A 24,759-nucleotide genomic window follows, 5' to 3' on the forward strand; every position below is an offset into this window, starting at 1 on the left:
ACATTTCAGCTCCAAGATGGAATTTTAGCCTGTGTCTCCATAATTCTGGCAGGGGATACTTGGGCTGGGATCGGTTTGTGTTGTGAGACCCTCAGGGGAACACTTCTGTGGGGAACCGTAGTTCCCTGCCATAGTATTTGTCATTTGGAATTAAAGGGAACCTTTGCCCAGCCCTCATTGCTCTGTGGAAATCCTTTGGTAGCAGAAATCAGGATACTTGTCTGTAAACAGTCACAGGTGAGAAAATACACAGGGTTTAAATAGAAAGAGAAAGCCAGCCTCGGAGCATCTCCCACAAGCTTTTTAAACACTTACTGAGAAATAATGGCTTGCTTAATCCTATAATCTTCTCTATCATCATCTTTTCCCCAGTGCTCCAAGCTGCAGTGTTTTGCTTTTAATCAGCTAATATGCGATGCTAATTAGTAGATGAATTGTGTTGACTTCCCTGTTTACAATGATTAGTGTTTCATTCTTAGTACATCAAAACGGTACTCCCCTCCCTCCCATCCATATGTCTACTGTCAGATAGTAGCTACTTACTGGAGTTTGACAATAGAAAATACAATACAGAGAATTAGACATTTTGAGATAAGCAGCACATCCCCACACCAGATTGGGTGGAAAGAGAGGATGGAGAGGCGGTTCCAAAGAATGAACATGTGACTTTACTTGCAGTTCAACTTCTGTGGAACAGAGGATGCTTGTGTTTTTATTAATTTTACATCTGAGTGATGACAGAGTGCTTGGTTCTATGTGAAATCGCAGGACCACGTGCTCTTCCACGTCTGCCATGGTTTTCGTGAACTTTTAACTAATTACTCCACTGCTGCAGAGGCACCAGCACTCATTCTCACGGTGGAATTTGTCCAACTTGGCTGCAGTCGTGTTCTTCAGTTTTACTAACAAAAATGGGTCTCAGTGAAGCCAAAGCTGCTAATTTCAGTAAATTGGCATGAAGTGGATGATGGGGAATAAATGTTCTTTGGATGACATGTTGTTTAAGTTCGAACCTAGAGATATTTGAAAACACTTTTGGAGAATTTACCAGGTTGTTAACATGCTATGTGCGAGCTTTGAACACTAAGGGTAATCACGAGATATTGATGTGTGTAGATGAGCTTGAAATCACAATTAGTATCGATAACAGAGGCATCAATCCTGTGTTAAAATCACAAGGTGAATACTGTTCCATTATTGCTATGGACACTTGACCTCCTCCTACAGGTGAACCCTTACCTTTCTTTAGTCCCAGGCCCTCCTTGTCACGATCATCTTGATTTTGTCTTGGATTTATAATGATGCCTTTACTGAAGGGCTAAAGCTAATAAAAAATAAATTTCTATCAACTAGGAATCACAGACTTAGGGTAGAATGATGGTGAGATGGAACATTTGTTTTTTAACAGGAGGAGAGTTTCAAGTTTGGATTCAAAATACTGATTGGGGAAAAAAAAAGATCTTTGTTTTTTATTATGATTTGATCTGAACTTTCAAACCCCAAAATATTTTTATCCAGATACTTCTTATCTTTATCCCATGCTTGTCCACTAACTTTTATCAGGAATTGGGAGAAATAGACTGTATATTTCATCACACAATGGCCATTCTCACCGAATATCTTTACCCAGTCCAGAGGTTCACAAACCATGCCCATCCAGTCACATCCTGCTTGCTGACTGCTTTTGTACATAAAGTTTTATGAGAACACAGCCACATCCAGTTTTATGTATTGTCTATGGCTGCTCTCATACTACAATGGCAGAGGTGAGCAGCTGCAACTGAGATCCTATAGCTCAGAAAGCCTGAAATATTTGCTCTCTGACTCTTTTCAGAACAAATTTGCTAGTCTTTGATCTAAACTTTTAAAAATCAGGAAACAAAAGATTTTTTATTAAGAAATATTTCCCCACGTTGGTTGAACTCCTCCAAATAACATTTCCCATGAAAGTGCAAAAAAGTATGGTGAGATGGCGCACTGCTTTCTTTCTGTGTTTCAAGGGATGGTTGCAATGACTAGAACAGACTGTAATTCAGGGCACCAGTGAATTAAAATCCATCATCTCCCATAGAACAACACTCTGCCATAAGCGAGGCCTCTCAAAGAGCTCATGAGATGGTCTGAGGAGAAAGCTGGTGGAAATGTTGAGTCTCCCTACATAATTTCTTCATAGGTTTAATTTCAGAAGACCACCAGATGATCTGAAACTCTCATGAACTCTCAGATTCTACACAGGCCACCTTTAGAATCAACCTTGTTAAGTTTGCATGCCTTACAACAAGGTGGTATATTAAAAGAATCTTCTTAGTAACATTACCCCAAAAGACCAGAGCTTCAAGAGTTTCCTAGGAAATTCTACATGCAGTATCCCCATCTTGAATATGAGTAATTCAGTATGCTCTATTAAAAGATTGGGCTAGTCCAGGTGTCCTCAAACTTTTTAAACAGGGGGCCATTTCACTGTCCCTCAGACCGTTGGAGGGCTGGACAATAAGTTTTAAAAAAAACTATGAACAAATTCCTATGCACACTGCACATATCTTATTTTGAAGTAAAAAAAACAAAACAGGAACAAATACAATATTTGTATTTGCATGTGGCCCGCGGGCCGTAGTTTGAGGATCCCTGGGCTAGTCCATCTAGATACTTTAACTTTGTACAGTCATGAATAGCTTTTTATTTTTTACTTATTTATTTTTAATCCTCACCCAACAGTATATTTACTGAGAGAGAGAGAGAGAGAGAGAGAGAGAGAGAGAGAGAGAGAGAGAGAGAGAACATTGAGGTGAGAGAGAAACATTGATCAGTTGCCTCCTATACTCATCCTGTCTGGGGAAGTAACCCACAACCTAGGTATGTGCCCTGACCAGGAATTGAACCCACAACGTTTTGGTGTATGAGACGATGCTTTAACTTAGCCACCCAGTCAGGGTGGTCATGAATAGCTTTTAAAAAGCAACACTCAAAAAAAAAGCAACACTCATAAATTCACAATGGAAAGAAAGTTCAGTGAACACAGTTTGGGGATACTCCCTCCTACCCCATTTCTTCTCTTACCAACAAAAGAAGAGAATTGGGGACAGAAATTATTGTTTCTTTGTAAGTTTTTCTTTTTTCAATAGAAAATGTCTCTAAACTCCTTTGATATTCTGCAGCTGATTTTATGGCCAAAGCCATACACTGAGATCCACTTAGCCCAGCAGAGTGTCCTAATTATAGAAGCTACAATTTTGGAAATCTCTTGAAGTCTTTGTGCAGTTCTCTAAACATGACCTAAGGCCAATTATGAGTAGGTATAAGATATTTTTAAGAAAATGGTCAATATTTGTGGCCCAACTTCAACCCCAATTCTTTGAATTTAATAACTGTTTGCCATGCCAACCTTTCATTCAAGGTTGAAGGACCTTACTAGTATTTGGAAGCTCGCTGAGTTGGTGTATGGGTAAAGTCAGGTCTTTACTAATGACCCCGTTCCTTGGTATGACTGTTCTCTGAAACTTCTGGTTGTATCTTGTCTTGAGTGGCCTCCTTTCTCTCACATAAGTCCACTATTCTTCCCAATTGCAAGATGTTTTAGCTTCCATATTTCAGGCTGAGTTAAGAAGTCTAAACATTCTCCTGGGCTAAGAAACAAGTGGTCAAGGTAGAGTTGGGTGAACAGGCCTTGGTGGTGGCTGGCAAGTCATCAATGATGAATTATAGCAGGACACAGGGGATCCAGGTTTTGGCTTTGACTTGGCATCTAGACAGCTCTTTCAAATTTAAAAAGCCAGGTTAAACACACACACACACACACACACACATTTTTTAAAAAGCCACGTGTTCACTTTGGGCTTCATATGTAAAATGTGGCGATTGGACAAGAAGGTTGATACAGGTTCTCCACATCAGCAGTTCTTGGTGTTTGCTTTCCACTGGACACACTGGGGGAGATTTTAAAGTCCCCATGCCCTGCCTACACCTGGACTAATGAAACCAGAATGTCTGGTGGTAAAACCTAGGCACTAGTGTTTCCAAATCTCTTCAGGTGATTCAAATTAGCAGCCAGCATTGAGAATCATTGCTTTGTAGACCTAAAAGTCTGAATTTTATGCACCTAATGTCTATCCTTAAAAAATGATAACTGAAGATGATGGAGGGTGATACCTTCAATGACTAAATATGGAAAAATAAAGAAGCACATAATTTAAAGCATAGATCCTAATCTTGGGCTTAAAATTTTTTTGCTGTAGAAGCAAAAGTTTTAGAAATGAATTATGTTATATCCATGGTTGGTTTCTGGTCCTTTTTCTCATCCATCATTCTGGAAAGTCAGTTTTGGTCCAGACAAGAGTCAACTGGACACACTGAATTCAAAAGCCATATTATCAGCTCTGGTTGAAGGTTTCTTCTCTCTTCCTACCCCTTTGCTTGCTAATGAGGCTCTCTGTTGCCTTAATGATAATTTCTTGATGTCCTCAATGTCCAGAACAATGTGACAGTCTTCTGAAATCTTTATACCCTAAGTATTTACAAACTGTCTTAATTATTTTAAGAAGTCCCAATACCCTACTTCTGTCATAGAAAATTGGAATTGGGATGATCATTTCTCTCAGAGTCAGGGCTTTCTAGGAATAGTTGAATCAAAGAGGAAAATATTTGGTTGGATCATGTAACATCAAAATCAAAGGCTAATAATTTAAAAAATGTGTTAAATCTAGGGGAAATAATACTTATATCTCCAAGCAAGGAGGCAATGTTATTGTATATTCAGTGTTAAGATATTTTCCATCTGAAATGCATAGCTGGATCTGGGTACATTTCTTCTTAATGTGCTTTGACCCTTGATATTGCTGCCCTCAAGTTGACCCCGCCAGAATGTAAGTTCAGTGTGATCAGAGAGCTTGTTCATCTTTGACTCACCAATGAATAACACAGCACCTGGCTCATTGTAGGTTCTCAATAAATATGTTGAAAATGAAGGATTGTCTGAGATATGTATCATAAAGTTAAGTTGGAAGCAGAGTCTCTCCAATACCACAAATTTTGATATATAAGCAATCATAGTACTCTACTGAGTCCTTTTAGACTTCACTATATTTATGTATTTTTAAAATTGACTAAAATCAACCTAAATGAGCCCATAACCAGGCAATCTAGAAAAATGTACTCTAACTCTTCATTTGATAAAGACTCTAGGAAACCCCAAAGCCTGGCAAAGATGACACCCCACTTCCAACATAACTGAGAAAGCCATGCAAAGGCATAGGACTTCAAACCTTAGGAACATTTGTCCTTGAAAATGGAATCACACTCCCCCCCACTGAACCCCCAAACCAGAGCAACACCACCACAGGTGTGTTTTATTTGTTTGTTTGCAATGAGGGCGCCTGCATATGGCTGTGCAGGTTATGGACCTCACCCTGCTACTTTAAGTGTGCTCAATGGGTGAGAAGCACCAGCATCACCTGGGAGCTTGTTAGAAATGCTCACCCCAGACCTCCTGTGTCAGAATCCATGTGGTTTATATGTTCATTAAAGCGTGAGAGGCCACACAGTAGATCTAGAATCTTAAGCCTTTGGATTTTGCACTGATTATTCTGGCAGAACCGATGTTCGCAACTACACCTAAGGAACGGCGCCCTCTGTGGACACTCACCACTTTGGTGGCAGCTCCTGGTTTGTTAGGTTGTTTTACTTGCCTGTCTTGAAGGTATGAAATAAAATGTTTGTAAGTTTTTCCAAATTTATGATGTAGTTGTTTTGTAGTAGGAGGCCCTACAAATGAACTCGTCTACTGTACTATGGGAAGCAGAATCTACTAAAGCTATTTTTCATTTGTTAAATATCAGGTTAAAGCACACAGAAGTATGGCCAAACCAGTCTGCAAGCTCTTAGACACAAAATATTCCCTAGCATAGATCCTGGGGGCCACAAAGACCCTACAGAAAAGTACAACAAACATAGAAACTCCTGTCAATCTCTATCTTTTTGTCAGCAGACTGTTCTAGGCATTATTAATTTAGGGAGAAGGTAAAAGTTGGATATGTCTTTTCAACTCTTTCTGAGTGAATCAAATATAAACTGATACTTTTCCTGAAAACAAGTCAGAAAAAAGAATCTAAAAGAAAACTCTTACTCTCTGAACAGATTTGGACTTAAAGATACTCCTTTACTTCTTGCACATAGTAGATGAATATTGACACACACACGCACATGCACACTCACACACACACACACACACACACACACACACACACACCCCTACAAGATAACTGAAGATGACCCCCATGGTGCTCCATTTTATTGTGGGCAAGAGCTTTGGGATTTAGAATTGGAGTTCATGTAAGTGTCCACTGAAGCTGGCTCTTGCCAAGTTCCTTAACATCATCACCAAGTCTTGGTCACACTAGCTCTGTGGTTAAGGAACGCGCTGGCAGAAACTATCTATCTCTAGAAAAATTCTAACCCATTGAATGATCCTTCTTGGGGGTGGGAGGATGGGGATGATAGAGGTTTCCATACAGAGGTTGACTTAAGAGGTTGACTTACACAGCATCCAGCTTTGACCCATTGAAAGCATGTCCTTGGATTGAAGTAAAGCCATTGTTGTATAGTTTCCTGCAATCAACAGAGCAAGGAGAAATCAGTGACCCATAGGAGGTAATGCTGGCCCTTTTCTGAGGTTGGACTTCAATACTTCATTCAGTATCAGAAATGTGCATGAAGGTTATTGGGTCCCACATCTGAGCCCAGAAGAAAACTCTACAGTATGTCTTGTTGGGGACATAGAATAATATTTCTCATTTTGAATTCCCATTCTCTGGACATTGCTTTTAGTAACTTGACACTGTTTCTCAGAAGCAGGTTCACTTTGAGGAACAAACATGTGCTATCATTTAAGACATTTAAAAAAATGTTGTACATATATTTTTAAAAAACAAGGGTTTCAGTTAATAGTTAACCCAAAGTCAATAATGGAGGAATGGGCTGGCCCATATGGCTCAGTGGTTGAGCATTGACCTATGAACCAAGAGGTCACTGGTTTAATTTCTGGTCAGGGCACATGCCCGGGTTGTGGGCTCAATACCCAGTAGGGGGCATGCAGGAGCCAGCCAGTCGATGTTTCTCATCAATGTTTCTATCTCTCTATCCCTCACCCTTCCTCTCTCTCTCTAAAAATCAATTTAAAAAATTTAAAAAATGGATGAATGACTGCAGTTTTTTAAAATCAATACTTTTAAAGACATTGTTCATTTAAATGCATAAGGTTTATTTTTCTGTTTAAAATGCTATTTCACATTTGTATTTTATCTATACTTTTATTCTCTGGGCTTATCATAGGTTAAATGCTTACTTGCTGTGAGCTGAACTAAATTGAACTTCAAAGACAAATTTAAGGAAGTAGATAGGCCATGCCCTTTTGTGGAAATTTTCATCTTTTAATTTGTTGCTATGTTTCTTCAACCAATTGATGTATATAATGATTCCAGGGGCTGGAGTGAACCGCTATTTCCTAGTTAAGTTAATGAGACATGGAGGTGACTTGCTGAAACCACATTGCTGCAGAGCTGTTGGGACTCAGGATTCTTAACCTCAAAAGCGATTCTTCCCACCGACCCAAAACACAACCCTTTGTGCAGGAGGAGCCCCAGCTGCAGCAACTCTGGTCTACAATGGGATGCATGGGCATTATTGGGGCTATTGACTTGAGAAAGAGAAGGCAGCCATGACCACAGTAAGGCACAGCTAGTGGCAGTTGTGGGGGAACTTTGAACACTACTGTCGTCCACTATCTCTCCACTGTGGTAACACATTAAAAAGCATAAATAGAGACTCCAAATTTGGAATTATACCTGGCCCTGACCCTTCATAGGACGTGATCCTGAGAATTTCAAAACCTCTATTATCCTCACATTCCTCATCTACAAAAATATAATAATACCCAATCAAAAGGTTGCTGGACTGATGAAATAACTATATATTTAATCCAGTGAGAAACACTTAGGAGATGGCCATGTTAAAAGGAGTACCCTGAAGAGCTGGATTTATCCCATGTGTAGAACTAAGAGGTAATCTTTGCTTGTTTTAGATAATTAAACAATGAGTTTAATTACACAACTAAAGTGCCCTAGGTGAAGACTGCCATTCACAGGGACACTGGGCAGAGGTTGAGAAAGCACTGATAGTTAATTTTTTGTGTGAACTAGAGTTCTTTAATGAAGATGTGAGAATTATACACTTGAAGATACTTGAATACAAAATATTATAAGGCCTCCAGGCCAAATCTGGCCCACTGCCTATTCTTTAAATAAAACTTTATTGGAACATAGCCATACTCGTTAGTGTGTATAGTGGGCCCTAAAATGGCAGAAGTTAGCAGTTGCTACTAAGGCCATGTGATCTGTAAAACCTAAATGGCCCTTTATAGATAAAGTATGAAGGCTATTTCTATAAGGGAATGCTGTTGTCTTGTCACCTAGACCATTTTGTCATCTATAGAGTCCTATACCACAGGGCCATACTCTTATTTAATTATGTGAAACCCTTGGTAGACCATAGAGCACTTACTATAAGGTAGTATGGTTCTTAGATGGGCTGTGAAACTATGATGATTTTCATATCAAAATTCAGTTGTTGGGATTTGTAGATTGGAGAAGTTATAACACTACTCACAGCGTCAAGGTTTCATTGCACAGTCCCTGGAAAGCATTGGCAGGGATGGAAGTCATGTAGGGGTTGTCTGTAATTTCCCTGCAAGAGAGGGACAAAAACACTTGGTGAAAACAATGCTTTTATTTTATTTTTTTTGGAGTTGGGCTCTTGCTGCACACCTGCATTTAAATAAATATCCTGACACAGTTTAGTTTAATCTTGTTTCTTTTTAAGTTTCATTGACTTAGCTGCTTGCTGGTGGCTCTTATGTCAAGCGAGGTGATGAGAGCTATCCTAGATGGACATGCGCTTAGGGCCCCAAATGTATAGTCAGTGAGTGAGCTTTGGATTTGGCTGAGGCTGCTGACTTAATCCTTATCTGCCAGGGGAGCTAGTGGGTCTCAGAGACTTCTTGTGAGTCTATGACAAATACTTTGTCCATAGCAACTAGAGTGTTCTAAGTATATGGAACACCTAAAAAGAGTTGGAGGAATAGAATCAATGGATTTCATTTCATGAATATTTCTAAAGTGTTTTCCACTTGGAAAACACTGCCAGGCAGTTGCCCCAGGAGAACATTTCTATGCCAACCTTATGGCTGGAAGACTGCCTGTATTTTGAATTGAGCTCTTCTGCTGCAAAGGAGCACTGTCAATTTTTTTTCTAGCAAAATCCCAACAGTTTGGATCCATTCACTTCATGTTTTGCTGTGGTGCAAACTCAACCTGTAACTCTCTCTGCATATGTCCTTTCACTTCTGTACAACTTGACTGTGTGTAACACGTTTTAGTCAAGAGCACGTGGCCAACAAGAAGTCATAGAAAGCAGTTTGAGCATCTCTAGTGACTACTCCTTGGGACTCTGCTCAGGCAAAATCACTTAGGTTTTCTATTCCTCAGTTTCCTCATTTGTAGAGTGGAAGCATTATAATATCCTCTTATGACTTAATGAAATGGTTGAGAGGAACAACCTTGATAATTAATTAAGAAGTGTTTAAAAGCATTAAAAAACTAGATGAAAAATGAAGTGTCATCATCATCACCAAAATTTTCTCCTATTTAATCATTGCTACCAGCAAATAAATATGCCATAATTTCTCCCATCAAAAGAGGACCACAACATACCTTTTCTCCAATACCCACCAACTACTGAAACATTTTCTGCTCTATTTTAACAGTAAAACTTCTCCAAAGAGTTTGTTATAATCACTCTAATTCTCCCTCTCACCCACTCTAACCACTTCTCCAGCATTGGAGCTGTCCCGGTCAGGATCACCAATGCCCCACATTATTAAACCCAATGGCCAGTCCTCAGTCCTTGCCACCTGTCATCTATCAGTACACCTGTCACAGCTGATCACTGCTCCTTTCTTGAAACAACTGCTCTACTTGGCTTCGACCAACACTAATGGTTGCCTCTATTCCTTTTTAGTGACAAATAAAATATTGCCCAACATTGCATGTGTGCATACTTACAGTATAAAGAATACATCCATGGAATAAACTTTGGTCAGGTCAGGGAATATTTTAAGTCCAGTGTTGAAAATGCCACTAAAGTAATGAAAAAGAAGAAAAAACACAGAAATTAGCAAAGGAAATTAACACATAGGAAGTAGAATAATGTAAAAGCTTAAAACATGGGTTCTGAAGTCAGGTGGGAGTCAAATCCTAATTCCTCCACTAAATAGCTGAGTGGCCATGGGCAAGTTCTGATCCTTGAAGGAGATGATGTTCCCTCCAGTGCAGTAACCTAGTCTTGTTCACCAGTGTCAAAACATGTTTTCATTTTTAGAAAAAACTTGGGATTGTTTGAACCAAGTAAGATTCCTAGGAAAAGGAATTCAGGTTTCTCTCTCTCTCTCTCTCTCTCTCTCTCTCTCTCTCTCTCTCTCTCTCTCTCTCTTTCTCTCTCTCTCTCTCTCTCCTCCTTATTTTAATTGGAGCACATTGTGGGTGTGCCTGTGTGTGTCTGGGGGATAAAATAAAGGGAAGATGGGAAAGGAAGACAATACAATTGCCCAACTCGAAGCCAAGCTTTCTCTTTCCAACTCTACATTATATTGTGTTCATTATTTTGCCAAGAATGCTTTTCCCAAGGCAGTCACTGGGGGCACCATGGCAGCAGTACCATTTAACAGGTGCGTCCAGCCAAGGAAGGAAAGCAATCAAACACATCGTCACTTCCCATAGTTTGTATCATCAGGGCAAAATGCCAAAATGAAAAGATGTGTATGAACAGCATGAATACAGAAACTCTCAGGCTCTGATGCCTCCCAGATTGGTTTAACATCTGTTGCAGCTATTAGAATGTAGGTAGTAGAAACAGATGGGTGAGATCTAGCCACTATCAGTGAAGCTTTAAAGAAAGTCTTCCAGTAGAGAACACTCCAGCTCCACTGGTAGGTCTTCTCAGGCAAATTCTGACCTGACTTCCTCTAGAGCAGTGGTTCTCAACCTGTGGGTCGTGACCCCTTTGGGGGTCAAACGACCCTTTCACAGGGGTCGCCTAAGACCATCGAGAAAACACATATATAATTACATATTGTTTTTGTGATTAATCACTATGCTTTAATTATGTTCAATTTATAACAATGAAAATACACCCTGCATATCAGATATTTACATTACGATTCGTAACAGTAGCAAAATTACAGTTATGAAGTAGCAACGAAAATAATTTTATGGTCGGGGGTCACCACAACATGAGGAACTGTATTAAAGGGTCGCGGCATCAGGAAGGTTGAGAACCACTGCTCTAGAGGGAAGACATAGGATTTGAAGACGAAGCAGGAGCCAGAGGTCTCAAATGGGACTTTGAGCAAATGGGACTTTGCAAATAACAAAGGAGAGACATGAGGGTCCATGAGGTATAATCGAAGCACAGGAAACAAGCTAGCTCAGTTGCAATAGCAGTTCACATGGAAGAGCAGGGGGAAAAGGCCCAAGGGAAGGGCTGAAATGCCAGATTAGGGACTTGTATCAGGACTCCTCTATTCTTCAAAACCCTAGACAAGTCCATCTCCTTTTTGATGTCTTCTCTGATGGCCTGTACCCCCAAATAATGTATGTTCCTCTCATTTTTCACTTCCTCCTTATGGGAGGAACTTTTCAATGTCATATGTAGTGTCTTCCCCAACTAGAATGTAAGCTTTTTGAAGGCAAGGACAGTGCTTTACTATCCTCTGCGTTCCCCACAGAGCCTTGCACATAGCAGGAGATCATCATATCGAAGAGTGATTGATTGAAACACTAAGTCCATATAGGAGTGACTGCCTTGTCCCATAAGTTTTTGTCACTCCCCAGATACCCCTTCAGCCACATAACCCATCAATGTCCTTTTCTATTCCTCCGGCATCTCCCACTCCCACCTCTTCAACACTGAACTATTCATAGTTCCCCCAAATAAGCCATGTGGTTACTTGGCTTTGAGTCTTTACCATGCTTTTCCGTCCATCTGTATTTCTCTTCTACCTCAACCCCCTTCTTTTCCTGGAAAACTTCAATTCATCCTTCAAGACTATATTCATAAAATATATATGGCTATATACTTCTATTTAAAAATTCCTAGATGGAAATAAACTATATTAATAGTGATTATTTCTGGGCATTGGAATTAAGGTTGATTCATTTTTTTCCATCATATTTTTTTTTTGCCTTCTTATCTTTTACAACGCATGTGAGCAGGAAAGAGGGAAGGTAGGAGGGGTTCTTCCAGCTGGTGCCTGGAGGACCTGAGGCCATACGTAGACATCCAGTGAACACACTGTTGTTGAGTATGTACTAAGCTCAGCAGTCAAAAAGAACAGAGAACACAAACAGGGTTCCTGCTCTCGTAGAGGTATGATGAAGGTGTCACCAAAGCAAGGCAGCAGGTGCTGTTCCACCCATTTTTATCCCTACAACTCTAAGAGAATAGATTTTATCCCTTGTGGCTTTTGTATTTTTGCTGTGTAGCAGCCACTCCACTATTGTTGCGATACCCATTTTCTAATAAAATTGACCAGGGGGCTCTCAGGGTTTCTTGTTTTGTTCTGTTCTGTTCTACTCCACTTAAAAGACTGCATATACAGTGTGCTCCCCTATTTGTATACGCACTTTAACAGCTGGTAGCTCAACCTGGAAAATAAAATGTCTTTTGTTTATTATTTTAAATCCTCACACGAGGATATTTTTCCACTGATTTTTAGAGAGAGTGGAAGAGAGAGAGAAACATTGATGTCAGAGAAACACATTGATTGGTTGCTTCCTGCGTGCACCTCAACCAAGGCCTGGGCTGGGAAGGAGCCTGCAACCTGGGTATGTGCCCTTGACCAGAATCAAACCTGGGACCCTTCGGTCTGCAGAACAACACTCTATCCACTGCACCAAACCGGCTAGGGCAAAAATGAAATGTATTTTAATAAACACTGCCTTTCTAACTACTTAATTACATTTTGGGGGACACCCTATACATGATGGCATTTTCTCCTTCATGTTTCTGGGAATAGGTATCTGGTCCCAGCAGTATGTGCTGACCTTTGAACTGGTTTTCTAAAATGTGGATCATTTCACCGATACCTTGCTGGATGGGAAAGGGTGGGAAGTAAATCATAGGATATGATTTGTCTCAGAAATTAAACCACTCAAACGGTCCCAGCCCACATCATCCTAGGGAGAATTCTGGTAGATAATAACATAGTTATCTAGAAAATTTTTTTTAAAAAATGGAATTGGAATGGAGTTAATACTTACAGGAACTTCAGAAGAGGCAGCTCTTTTAGGGCACCAGGGTCTATGTACGTTAAGCTTCTTGTATTCCGAATCTCTCTATAAAAGTTACAAGGAGAACATTCATCATAATACATCCATTTCTGTTCTTACTAAAGATAAAACAACATAAGTCAGCTTTAACATGAGAGGAATACACATTGACATGGCAACCCACAGACGGTTCCTGCCGGGAGTCATGGCCAACAAAGGACTGCTGGCTCCTCACAGGGGCACAGCAGCTGTTCAACCTTCTCACATCCTTGGCTTAGTTTCAGTTTCTTTGAATTTATGGGCAACTTTTCTCTTAATTGCAGTCTCAAAGCCTTTTCAAACTCTTAGATGTAAATAGGAAAGAAAAGCCTCTTCAGTGACTTGTGGGAGACAGAAATCTTTATTGTTCACTGTAGCAAGTGTCCTGGCCCTGGGTGGGAGGTTGAATGGATTAGATGAATGGCAGCAAGGTAATGAGGGTGGTGAGAGCTCTCTGTCAATCGCTGTTTCAATGGATGTCATGTCAACAGTTCCCTTGGGTTTATTTTTCTATGTCAGTCTTTGAAGACTCTTCAGCATATGTGGTATATATAGTATCACATATTTCTGTAACTTACATGGTGTGATATCACGTATGTCTGTAACTTACGTGGTTGGCTTTATATGCATGCTCATCACAGTTAGCATTAGTGAAATTGGTGGTGGTTAGAAGTGGCTATCATTGGTAAAATTAAATGTAGTCAACATACGATATTGATTAAGAGTTTCAAGGCACTCCCCATGCTTGTATGAAGAGGATGGAGGGTCCCGCACACAGCCTTTCCTCAGGCTTGATGACTAAAGGAACCTACGTTTAGTTGTTGATGGTGACAATTCGAAGACTTAGAATCTGGCCTCTGGAATTTTGTTTTTAATGGTTTTAGTGAAGGGGAGTTTCTGTAAGATTCGTGCATTGTAGGTATGTCATTAGATGATTTTTGGTAAATTTGTGGAATTGTGCAACCATCGTCACAATCCAGTTTTAGGGCCTTTCTATCAATGACGAAAGTAGCCATAGGCCCATTTGCAGTTAATTCCCACCCTCTCTGCCATGCCGAGGATCCACTAATCTGCTTTCTATCTCTATACATGTCCCTTACCTGGGCATTTCATATCAAAGAGATGACAAATATGTAGTCTTCCATGTCTGGCTTCTTTCCTTTAGCATAATGTCTGTGAGGTTCATCCATGGGTAGCATGTGTCAGGAGTTGACTACTTTCTATTGCTGAATAGTCAGGTGGACCTGGGATCGAACCTTGGCTCTGCCACTGCTGGCTGCATAACTTGGGCAGGTTCCTTGACCTTTTTGAGCCACAGTTTCCTCATATGTAAATAGGAACAATAACAGCACCTGTTCCATAGGACTCTTGTTAGGACTAAATAATGCCCATAAGGAATTTGACATGTGACCTAGCACACAGTGAGGGCTCTATAAATGATTATTTTATTACTAGATGCCCAGTGCACTAATTCATGCAACAGTGGGGTCCCTTGGCCTGGCTTGCAGGATCAGGCCAAAACCAGCTCTCTGACGCTCCCTCCCGTCCCCCCGCAGGGGTCCTGGATTGTGAGAGGGCACAGGCCATGGTGAGGGACCCCACTGGTGCATGATTGGGGCTGGGGAGGGACACGAGAGGTTGGCCAGCCAAGAAGGTACCATGGGAGGGCTTCAGGGTATGTCCTGCCCCTCTTGCTCAGTCCCGATCAGCTGGATGCCAGCAGCAAGCTAACCTACCAGTTGGAGCGTCTACTCCCTGGTGGTCAGTGCACATCATAGCGAGTGGTTGAATGGCTGTAGAATATCATTAGCATATTATGCTTTGATTGGTTGAACGGATGACCCAACACTTAGCATATTAGCCTTTTATTATATAGGATTGCTGTTCTCCTAAGTGGAATGAAAGCTAGAGCAGAGTCAAGAACTTGGATTGGAAGTGCTATAATGTTCGTACCAAATGTAAAAACAAAACAACAACAAAACACAAGGTTTGGTTTTTGACTAAAGCTCTTGACCTTGAAAAAGAGAGGATGGAATTAACTTGGAGGAGAGAAACCATCTACCCTCTCTCCACCTCAGTTTACTGTCTATATTAATATAACCTTACTGGCCCATTGTCTTAATTACCATAACTTTTCCCCAGGCAAATAACTTTATTGTTCATTATGGGAACTTCTTGAAAGACCCATCAGTGCTTCAACAGAAAGCATCAACAGTTTATATCGCCAAATCCTTCGAATCCCCACCTCAAAATCTTTGCCTTGTTTCCACTAATCCTAACCTATCACATCATGATCTTTATCCAGCCAAGACCCTGCATTGAAAGACCCACTTTAAATTTTTGTTCTAGGTTGAAACAAAGAGCCCTCTACCCCGGGAACTCCCTCTGTCCTGGGTAAACTGGGTCGCTGGCCACCTGACTGCACGATCTCATAGTCCTTGGAGAGACGGGCAGATTCTCTGAAGGCAGAGCTCTGTCTCTGCGTGGTGAACAATACACTGCCTGTCTGAGCTCTCCATTTGAGGAGGAGGGTTTGAATTCTTGTCTGAGACAATCAAATGTAAACTATTTGGTAGAGTGTGGAAACTGTTGTTTGTAGCCAGGAAAATTGTTCCATTAGAGACTACCCGTACAGAAGCAGACTTCAGGGACTGACCCATAGAGAATGTTACAAGGAAAGGAAGAGCAGCCCAGCTGAACTGGTGTTAGAGGTAAGGAATGCAAGGCAAAGGAGGCCCTGCTGTCGGTCACAGCTGGTTAAATGGGCTGCAACTGACATGGTGCTGTGAGAGGAGAGAGAAGTGGGAGGGGCTGCAGGAGATGGGGAGACGCAAAGAGAAACTGGATTTCTGGGGGGAAACATAAGATGAACAAGCGATAGCTCAAGAAAACACCAAGGAAAAGAAGCCGCTTTCTGAGGTGAGAAGATAGTTCAACCCTTGTGCACAAGTGAATTAAAAAAAAATCTGTGCTGAGAGAAAGATAAACTCTATATGATATCACTTATATGTGGGATCTAAACAAGTTGAACCCAGAGAAATAGAGCTGGGATTTAGGTACAAGAAGCTGGGGGTGGGGTGAGGATGAGGAGATATTGATCAAAGGGAACAAACTTCCAATTGCAAGATTAACAAATTCCAGGGCTCTAATGTACAGCACGATGACTGTAGCCAAAAATACCGTATTATGCACTTGGAAGTTGCTAAGAGAGATCTTAAATGCTCTCATACTCCCAAAAAAGGTAATTACTATAAGTAACAGGATGGAGGTGTTGGCTAATACTATGGTGGAAGTCATTTTGTAATATGTAAATGTATCAAATCAAAACCTCGTACATTAAACTTACACAGTGTTATATTGTTCATTATAATTCAATAAAGCTAGAAAGAATAAAATCTCTGCTGAAGCAAGCAAGTTTAGCCAAATGGAGACAATGTCAGAAGTGAAAGCAGCTGGTGAAACCTTTTCAAAGAAAGAAAGTGAGGAGTAGAGGAAAGTACCCCAGAACCTCTGATAATAGGAGAAGGATGCAAGCGGGGTCCACATTTGAATGAGTTCCAGGCATGCCAGGGAGGCTGAATTTGAATCACACAATTCAGAGTTAGTGATGGTGGCCCAAGCGTACAGGAGGGTAGCTATGCTGCCAGGAAGCTGGGGACATCTAGAGAAAGAAAACCTCTATGTAAATGGAGCACAGGGGTTGGAATGGAGATGTCCTCTATCGTAGGTGTGAACACAGCTGTAGGTGGAGGGGCCTCTAGATCAGCAGCCTGGATCCCTGACTACCCTGGCTACCCTGCCCACCCTCTCATTCACCTGGGACTGTCCCATGAGCAAGAAATAAACTTCTGTTACCTTAGGGCGGGCCCCATTCGTATGTTTGTCTATTTCTTAATTAGCCTACCCAAGCCAATACAATAAGCATCAATACAGTTCTTAAAATATAGAGTATATTGTTGATAGTGGTCATCTCTGTAGGTAGGTTTGGAGGCTAAGAGTGTGTGATTTCTACTTTTTATTGTATCTTGTTTAAAAGAAGAAAAACATGTTATAAAAGGCATGCAAAAAGTCCTCAAGTTAAAAGAAAAAGCGAAGCAATAGGTCGTCTATGTCAAAATTTTTTAAAAAAATGCAGGGCTAGCCCTAACTGGTTTGGCTCAGTGGATAGAGCGTCGGCCTGCGACTGAAGGGTCCCAGGTTCGATTCCGGTCAAGGGCATGTACTTTGGTTGCGGGCACATCCTCAGTAGGAGGTGTGCAGGAGGCAGCTGATCGATGTTTCTCTCTCATCGATGTTTCTAACTCTCTATTCCTCTCCCTTCCTCTCTGTAAAAAATCAATAAAATATATTTTTTATAGAAATGCAGGGCTAGGTAGTCTGTGCAATTCTTCAAGTATGCTTGTCTATGGAGAGGGGCGACTTAGCTATGTCAGGAAATATTTGAGGATCATGATGCTTATTGATTAGAGAAGCCCAGCCTTGGGAGAGTCGAGGACAAAAAGGGACTGGTGGTACATCTATTGGGATGGTCTGGCAGTGAGGGATGGCAGAACTGACTTAAGTGAAGCAGGTAGTATCGTCCTCGTTTTGCAGACAAAACAGTGGAGGCAAGTTTAGGAAGGTGATGTGCCTGGTCTCCTGTTGAACCATTAGAGGCAATGCTGGACCTTGATCTAGGACTTCTAACTCCAAATTCAGCTTTTAAAAAATGTCTAAAGGAAATCATCTACCATTACTAAGAAGAAATTTAAATACACATCCTTGCTGAATTTCCCTTCATTAGATTTCAAATAAAATGGACATTTAGATAAAAAATATAATATTGATGCCCAGTGTGTGGTGTTTTCACAAGCCAGCAGATTAGTAATTTAGCACACATTAGGTTCATTTAATCATATGTCTAGATTCTGTTTTCTTTTTCTTTTTCTGAGAAACATTTGTTAAGTCTCAACAAGAGCCAAGGACAGAAATTGGCTTAATCAAAACAACTGGGATTGTGATGGCACTCAGTAGCCCAGCCTAAACCCAAAGAATGTGGGAAATCAGCAATGTGAGAGGAGGGAGTTCTCAGGTTGGGGGGACAAGGGGCAAAAAGAGGGGAGATAGTGGCTTAAAACCCTTCTAATTAAGGAATTTTCCAATTACTGATTTCCTTCCACTGCCCTGTGTCCCCTTCCTACCTCAGTTATTTGACAGGCATTCGATCATGACACCGGACAGGGATCCTCAGGCTTAGAGATATGTGCCCACACCCTAGACACCCCCAGTCCATGAGTGAAGATGCCAAGCTGGGAAGCGAATCATGAAGCTGAGTTGGCATTTCACCTGCGGAGCAGATGGGCCAAGGGAGATGAGAAAGCGTCAGACGTGCTCGGGGCCGGCACTCTGAGTGAGAATCAAACACCTGAAGCGAAGACAAGCTGCCTCTGTCAGCGTAGCTGGACTTTAAACAAATACAGATGTAATAATGTGTAAGACGATATTGTTTAAAATGAGAAACTGAAGAACATTAGCCAGAAACCTCGCTCTCAGCTTCTTTTTAACTCTTACTTTATTTTGATTCTCAATTTTTTGCTAGTCAGCTTTTTAGTGCCAATAGTTAAAAAAAAAAAAAGAAAAAAAAAAGAAAAAAAAGGAGGCAGGCCAGTCTGACTTTTTCTAGGTCTGCTTGCTCTGTTGAACAGAGCAGGGAGAGGGTCATTAACATTAAAGGAATAATTATTGGACATCTATTGTGTGCAACTTTACTGCATTCTCTGGGAGATAAAGGGAAGTAGACACTTTAATTTCTTTAAAAAGAAGATGTGTATATATTGGCAAAGCCATCATTGTGTTGCTTTAAATAATTTAAATGCCATACAGCACCAAAATGAAAACTGGGCTCAGCCAGTGTGGCTCAGCAGTTAAGCATTGACCCTGGAACCAAGAGGTCAACTGTTCCATTACCAGTCAGGGCACATGTCTGGGTTTGCAGGCTTGATTCCCCAGTAGGGGGTGTGCAGGAGGCAGCCAAATGATGATGTTCCTCTTTCATCTATGTTTCTATCTCTTTATCTCTCTCCCGTCCTCTCTCTAAAAATCAATAAAAAGATATGTATATATACTAGAGGCCTGGTGCATGAATTCATGCACGGGTGGGGTCCCTCTGGGTGGCCTGCGGGGATCAGGCCAAAACCCGCAGTCCAACACTGCCTGCAGCTCCCACATGCCGCTCCCACTCATCTCTACCGCACTGCACCTGCTGCAGGCTCTCACCCAATCAGTCCCGATCTGGGAGGCCACGCCCCCCACCCTGCATCTGGGTGCCCTCCTGAGGGGAGTGGCCTGAGGATCGGGCCGAAACCAGCTCTCCGACATCCCCGAAGGGGTCCCAGATTGCAAGAGGGTATAGGCCAGGCTGAGGAACCCCACCAGTGCACAATCCGGGCTGGGGAGGAACCATGGGAGGACTCCAGGGCATGTCCAGCCCTGTCTCACCGAGTCCCGATTGGCTGGACCCCAGCAGCAAGCTAACCTACCAGTCAGAGTGTCTTCCCCCTGGTGGTCAGTGCACATCATAGTGAGCGGTTGAGTGGCCTTAGCATATCATTAGCATATTACACTGTGATTGGTTGAACAGTTGACCAGTCACCAAATGACCGGACATTTAGCATATTAGGCTTTTATTATATAGGATATTTTTTAATAAAAATATATTTTAAAGCAGTGGTTCTCAACCTTCCTAATGCCGCGACCCTTTAATACAGTTCCTTATGTTGTGGTGATACCCAACCATAAAATTATTTTTGTTACTACGTCATAACTGTAATTTTTCTACTGTTATGAATCATATTGTAAATATCTGATATGCAGGATGTATTTAGGCGACCCCTGTGAAAGGGTTGTTTGATCCCCAAAGGGGTCACAACTCACAGGTTGAGAACCACTGTTTTAAAGGAAAAAAATTGGAACTAAAATTAGGTGAATTAATTTTAAAGTAATATTTTATGATAAGTTTTTATCACATAATAAATCGCCCATGTATTTTAACATCAAGTATTAATCTCAGGATTAATGCATATTGAAGGAAACTTTAATTTTTAAAATGTTTATTTCAATGGACTATACAGATAATGTATATACATGGTAAAAAGTTTTAAACATCAAAAGAAGTGAAATCTCCCATTATTCCATGATTCAAAAAAACCAGCTGTGGTTTCTGTCCCCCCACCCCCTCTCTCTCATAATCCTACATAGGATATAATATATCCTATATAATAAAAGCCCAGTGACTGAACGGCAGAACGACCAGAACGACTCATCGACCAGCCACTATGATGCGCACTAACCACCAGGGAGCAGATGCTCAACACAGGAGCTTTCCCCTGGTGGTCAGTGCACTCCCACAGTGGTAGCACCACTTGGCTAACTGGGATGAGTGGCTGCTCCTGCTGCAACCACTTGTGTGGTGCTCCCACAGCAGGCCGATCCCTGCAGGCCACGCCCCCCACCAGTGCACGAATCCTGTGCACTGGGCCTCTAATATATATATATATATATATATATACATATATATATATATATATATACATATATATGTATATATATGTATATATATATGTATATATATACATATATATATACATGTGGTTGCTTAGTGTTTCATATATATATCCTATTTAATAAAAGCTTAATATGTTAACACATTGTATGTGGGAAATGTATTTATACGTTTTACGTATTTATACGTTCTACCAGTGTAGTAGAGTGCGGGACACGTATTAATACGTTTTTTATAGACTAGCGGTAGAATGCGGGTAACGTATAAATACGTAAACTAAAGTTATCATAATTTTACTGAACGTTGCCATTTGCGCAAAAAATTAGCAAAAATGGCCCGCGCCACCTGTTAGCGCATCATAAAAACTACCCGCAAACAATGTGTTAAGTGTCCAGTCATCTGGTCATCCGTTCAACCAATCAAAATGTAATATGCTAATGATATGCTAAGACCATTCAATCACTTGCTATGGGGGGCAGACAGTCGACCAGTCGACCAGTCGCTATGACATGCACTGATCACCAGGGGGTAGATGCTCTGACCAGTAGGTTAGCTTGCTGCTGGGATCTGGCCGATCAGACTGAGTGAAATGGGCTGGACACATCCTGGAGCCCTCCCATGGTCTCCCACAAGCTGGCTAACTTCCTGCATCTCACCCCAGCCCTGATCATGCACTGGGGGGGTCCCTTGGCCTGGCCTGTGCCCTCTCGCAATCTGGGACCCCTTGGGGGATGTTGGAGAGCTGGTTTCAGTCCAATCCTTCAGGCCAGGCTGAGGGACTTACTGGTGCATAAATTTGTGCACTGGGCCTCTAATCTACACTAATAAAAGAGAAAGATGCAAATTGAGTATACCTTTGTGATGTTCATCAGCCAATCAGGAGTGAGTATGCAAATTAACAAAGATGGCGGGTTAATTTGCATACACAGGTGCTAAGTGGCTGGGGGCATTCTGCACCACCACAGCCGCTCTGGGCCTCTGGGCAGCGTAGGAAGGCAGAAAGGCGGCTCCAGGCTGGAGCAAAGGCGGAAAGGCAGCTCCGGCCAAAGCGAAGGTGGTGCCAGCAGCCAAGGGAAGGAAGGCCCATTCTTGCATGAATCTTTGTGCATCGGGCCTCTAATATATATATATATATATATATATATATATATATATATATATATATATATATATATAACAAAAGTATAATTGCTACTTAGACCGGACGTCCTTCTGGATGTTCTTCTGGATATCCTTCCGGACGAAGCCAGAGCTGTGAGGGAAGCCTGGGTCCCAGGTGCCAGAGGGAAGCCTGGGTCCTGGGTGCCAGAGGGAAGCTGGTGCTGGCAGCTGGGGGAAGGAAGGCCTACTCTTGCACAAATTTCGTGCATCGGACCTCTAGTATATATATGGTAAAGTAGCATTATGTTAAAAGCATTTTCTCTGGGATCAAATAGTCTATGAAAATAGAAATCCAATGGTTGCTTAGTGTTTCATATTAAACCATTCCCCTAGCTCAGCATTTGAGTAGTTTCCAAATTTTTGCTATTATAGATTAACTTGTTAACAAATGGCTTTTTATGCAAACTTTTTCTCACTCATCTGTTTATTTTATTAGGGGAAATTTATAGATATGAAATTACTGGGTCAAAAAGTATAGCATCTGACAAAGTGCTTGGAATATATCCTTAGCTGCTTAAGTCCTGATTTTTAAACTAGCTCTCACTTTTCAGTAATAGCCTATAAATTCACAGAATAAGTGATCTCCTACATTATCAAGGCTTTTCAATGAAAGAAATCTTAGTATTCTACTTTGATAATTATCAATGAAGTCTTTTACCACTAACATTCTATTATGTAACTGAGGGAAAATAATCTGTAACCAAAAGGTGATATTTATGATTTTGTTACATCTTCTAATTTATTGAGGAATTACAAATAATAGATGTTAATTCAAATAGTTTCTAAATGTTCAGATTTTATAAGCAGGTTGAGGAAAATGTAAGTTTGTCAGCAGATTTTCTACTAGAAGTAGGACTTTATAAAAGTGATTTTTTTTCAACTGGCCTGGAAGATACATATTGCTACTCTTATGATTATATAATGCTTGGGACTAACACTTGTGTTCTAAGACCTCCAATAAACCACTTGATTCAATTTAGTGAATCAGCAAAATTAAGTCTTTTCATACTATCTGCCAAAAATCACACATTTGACCTACCCAGCTGTAGAATTTTTATTTACTTGTGATTTAAAAAAAAAATACATAAAAATAAAAACATCCTTCTGAAGGCAGTGGTTTCTTTAATTATGTCTGGTTTTCATTAAAGAGATATTATTATGCTTGCATTAGTTTTGGAGGCAGACACTATTGGTTTCAAATTCTGACTGTGATTTCTTAGCTGAGTAACATGGGCAAGAGCTCTGTCAGCTATGTGTTACCATCTTCATTTTACATGGGGGAAACTGAGGCTTAGTGAGATTAAATGGGACAGCATATGTGAAGCACTTTTAGCAGAGTGCTTTCCCACAAAAGGCATTCAGTAGTTGGTAGCTATTAGGAGCAAAACAGCAACCGTCTATATCAGCGGTTCTCAACCTGTGGGTCGCCAACCTGTGAGTCGCGACCCCTTTGGGGGTCAAACGACCCTTTCACAGGGGTCGCCTAAGACCATCGGAAAACATATATATAATTACATATTGTTTTTGTGATTAATCACTATGCTTTAATTATGTTCAATTTGTAACAGTGAAAATACCTCCTGCATATCAGATACTTACATTACGATTCATAACAGTAGCAAAATTACAGTTATGAAGTAGCAACGAAAATAATTTTATGGTTGGGGGTCACCACAACATGAGGAACTGTATTAAAGGGTCGCGGCATTAGGAAGGTTGAGAACCGCTGGTCTATATGCTATTGACTTCGTTATAGAAGAAATGAAATAGAATATGGAATTGACCAGTGTTTCATTTTACAGGTATAAATGTATCCGATACACACTTTTGGATCCAAATATTATCCCAGCTGAAGTTTAAAACTCAGGAAAAAAATTGGTTTATTTCCACTTAGAACCCTCAATAACTCACAAAGAAACCTGCCAGTCTTGTAATTTTCTCTTGCCAATCCTCAATGTCTTTTACCAATTGTTAACTGATATATAATGGCCTGGCTATCAAATGACCCCAAACAAAGTGGCTAAAATAACAATCATTTTATTACAGCTCAAGTTTGTGAATTAGGATTTCAGGCAGTGCTTAACTGGGCTATTCTTCTGTTCCATGTGCGATCCACTGGGATTGCTGGTTGACCTTCAGCTCCTGTCTGGATTATTCGGGTGGGTTCAATGCCTGGGGGTTGCTAGAAGGCTAGGCTCAGGTGGGCCCTTCTGCATCATCATGTAACCTAAGGACCTCCCCATATGGTCTTCCCGTCAGCCATACTTGGGCTGTCACTGCCGTCTGGAACCCCCAAATTAGCAATCAAGAGTGGCAGTAACTTGGGTCTATGCTCCATTTTTCATTGTACTTACATGTGCGTCATTTTACTCAAATTGTAGAAGGAATGTGATTCCAGCCGCTGCAGAGTTGTATCTATGGATAAGTAGCTGAAAATCACAAAAATATAAGACAAAGTCAGAAGTTAGTAGGGTTGTGAACTCCAAGAATACTGTTTTGATGTAGCATCTTTGTCATGGGCTTCCCAGGTCATAAAACATATGCAAACCTCATGGTTTCTCCCTAATTATGTTATAATTAGTTACTACTGTTTCTAGATCCTGTGACACCTAAAAGTTTCCCAATACATGAAGTCCTATTGACCTT

General features: G+C 40.9%; 1 protein-coding gene across 1 annotated transcript in view; it reads right to left on the reverse strand.

Annotated features, from left to right (window-relative positions):
* The window catches only part of TSHR (thyroid stimulating hormone receptor), a gene marked incomplete at both ends in the record, with an annotated part of 99,484 nt that overhangs the window by 24,741 nt on the left and 49,984 nt on the right, over positions 1-24,759 (reverse strand). The window contains 5 exons of the mRNA XM_081114309.1: positions 6,532-6,600; positions 8,656-8,733; positions 10,110-10,184; positions 13,365-13,439; positions 24,468-24,542. Of these exons, the coding sequence (XP_080970435.1) occupies positions 6,532-6,600; positions 8,656-8,733; positions 10,110-10,184; positions 13,365-13,439; positions 24,468-24,542 (372 nt within the window). The remainder of the gene's footprint in view (positions 1-6,531; positions 6,601-8,655; positions 8,734-10,109; positions 10,185-13,364; positions 13,440-24,467; positions 24,543-24,759) is intronic.

This window comes from Myotis nattereri, assembly GCF_964212035.1.
Source record: "Myotis nattereri genome assembly, chromosome: 1".
NCBI classification, from domain to species: domain Eukaryota; kingdom Metazoa; phylum Chordata; class Mammalia; order Chiroptera; family Vespertilionidae; genus Myotis; species Myotis nattereri.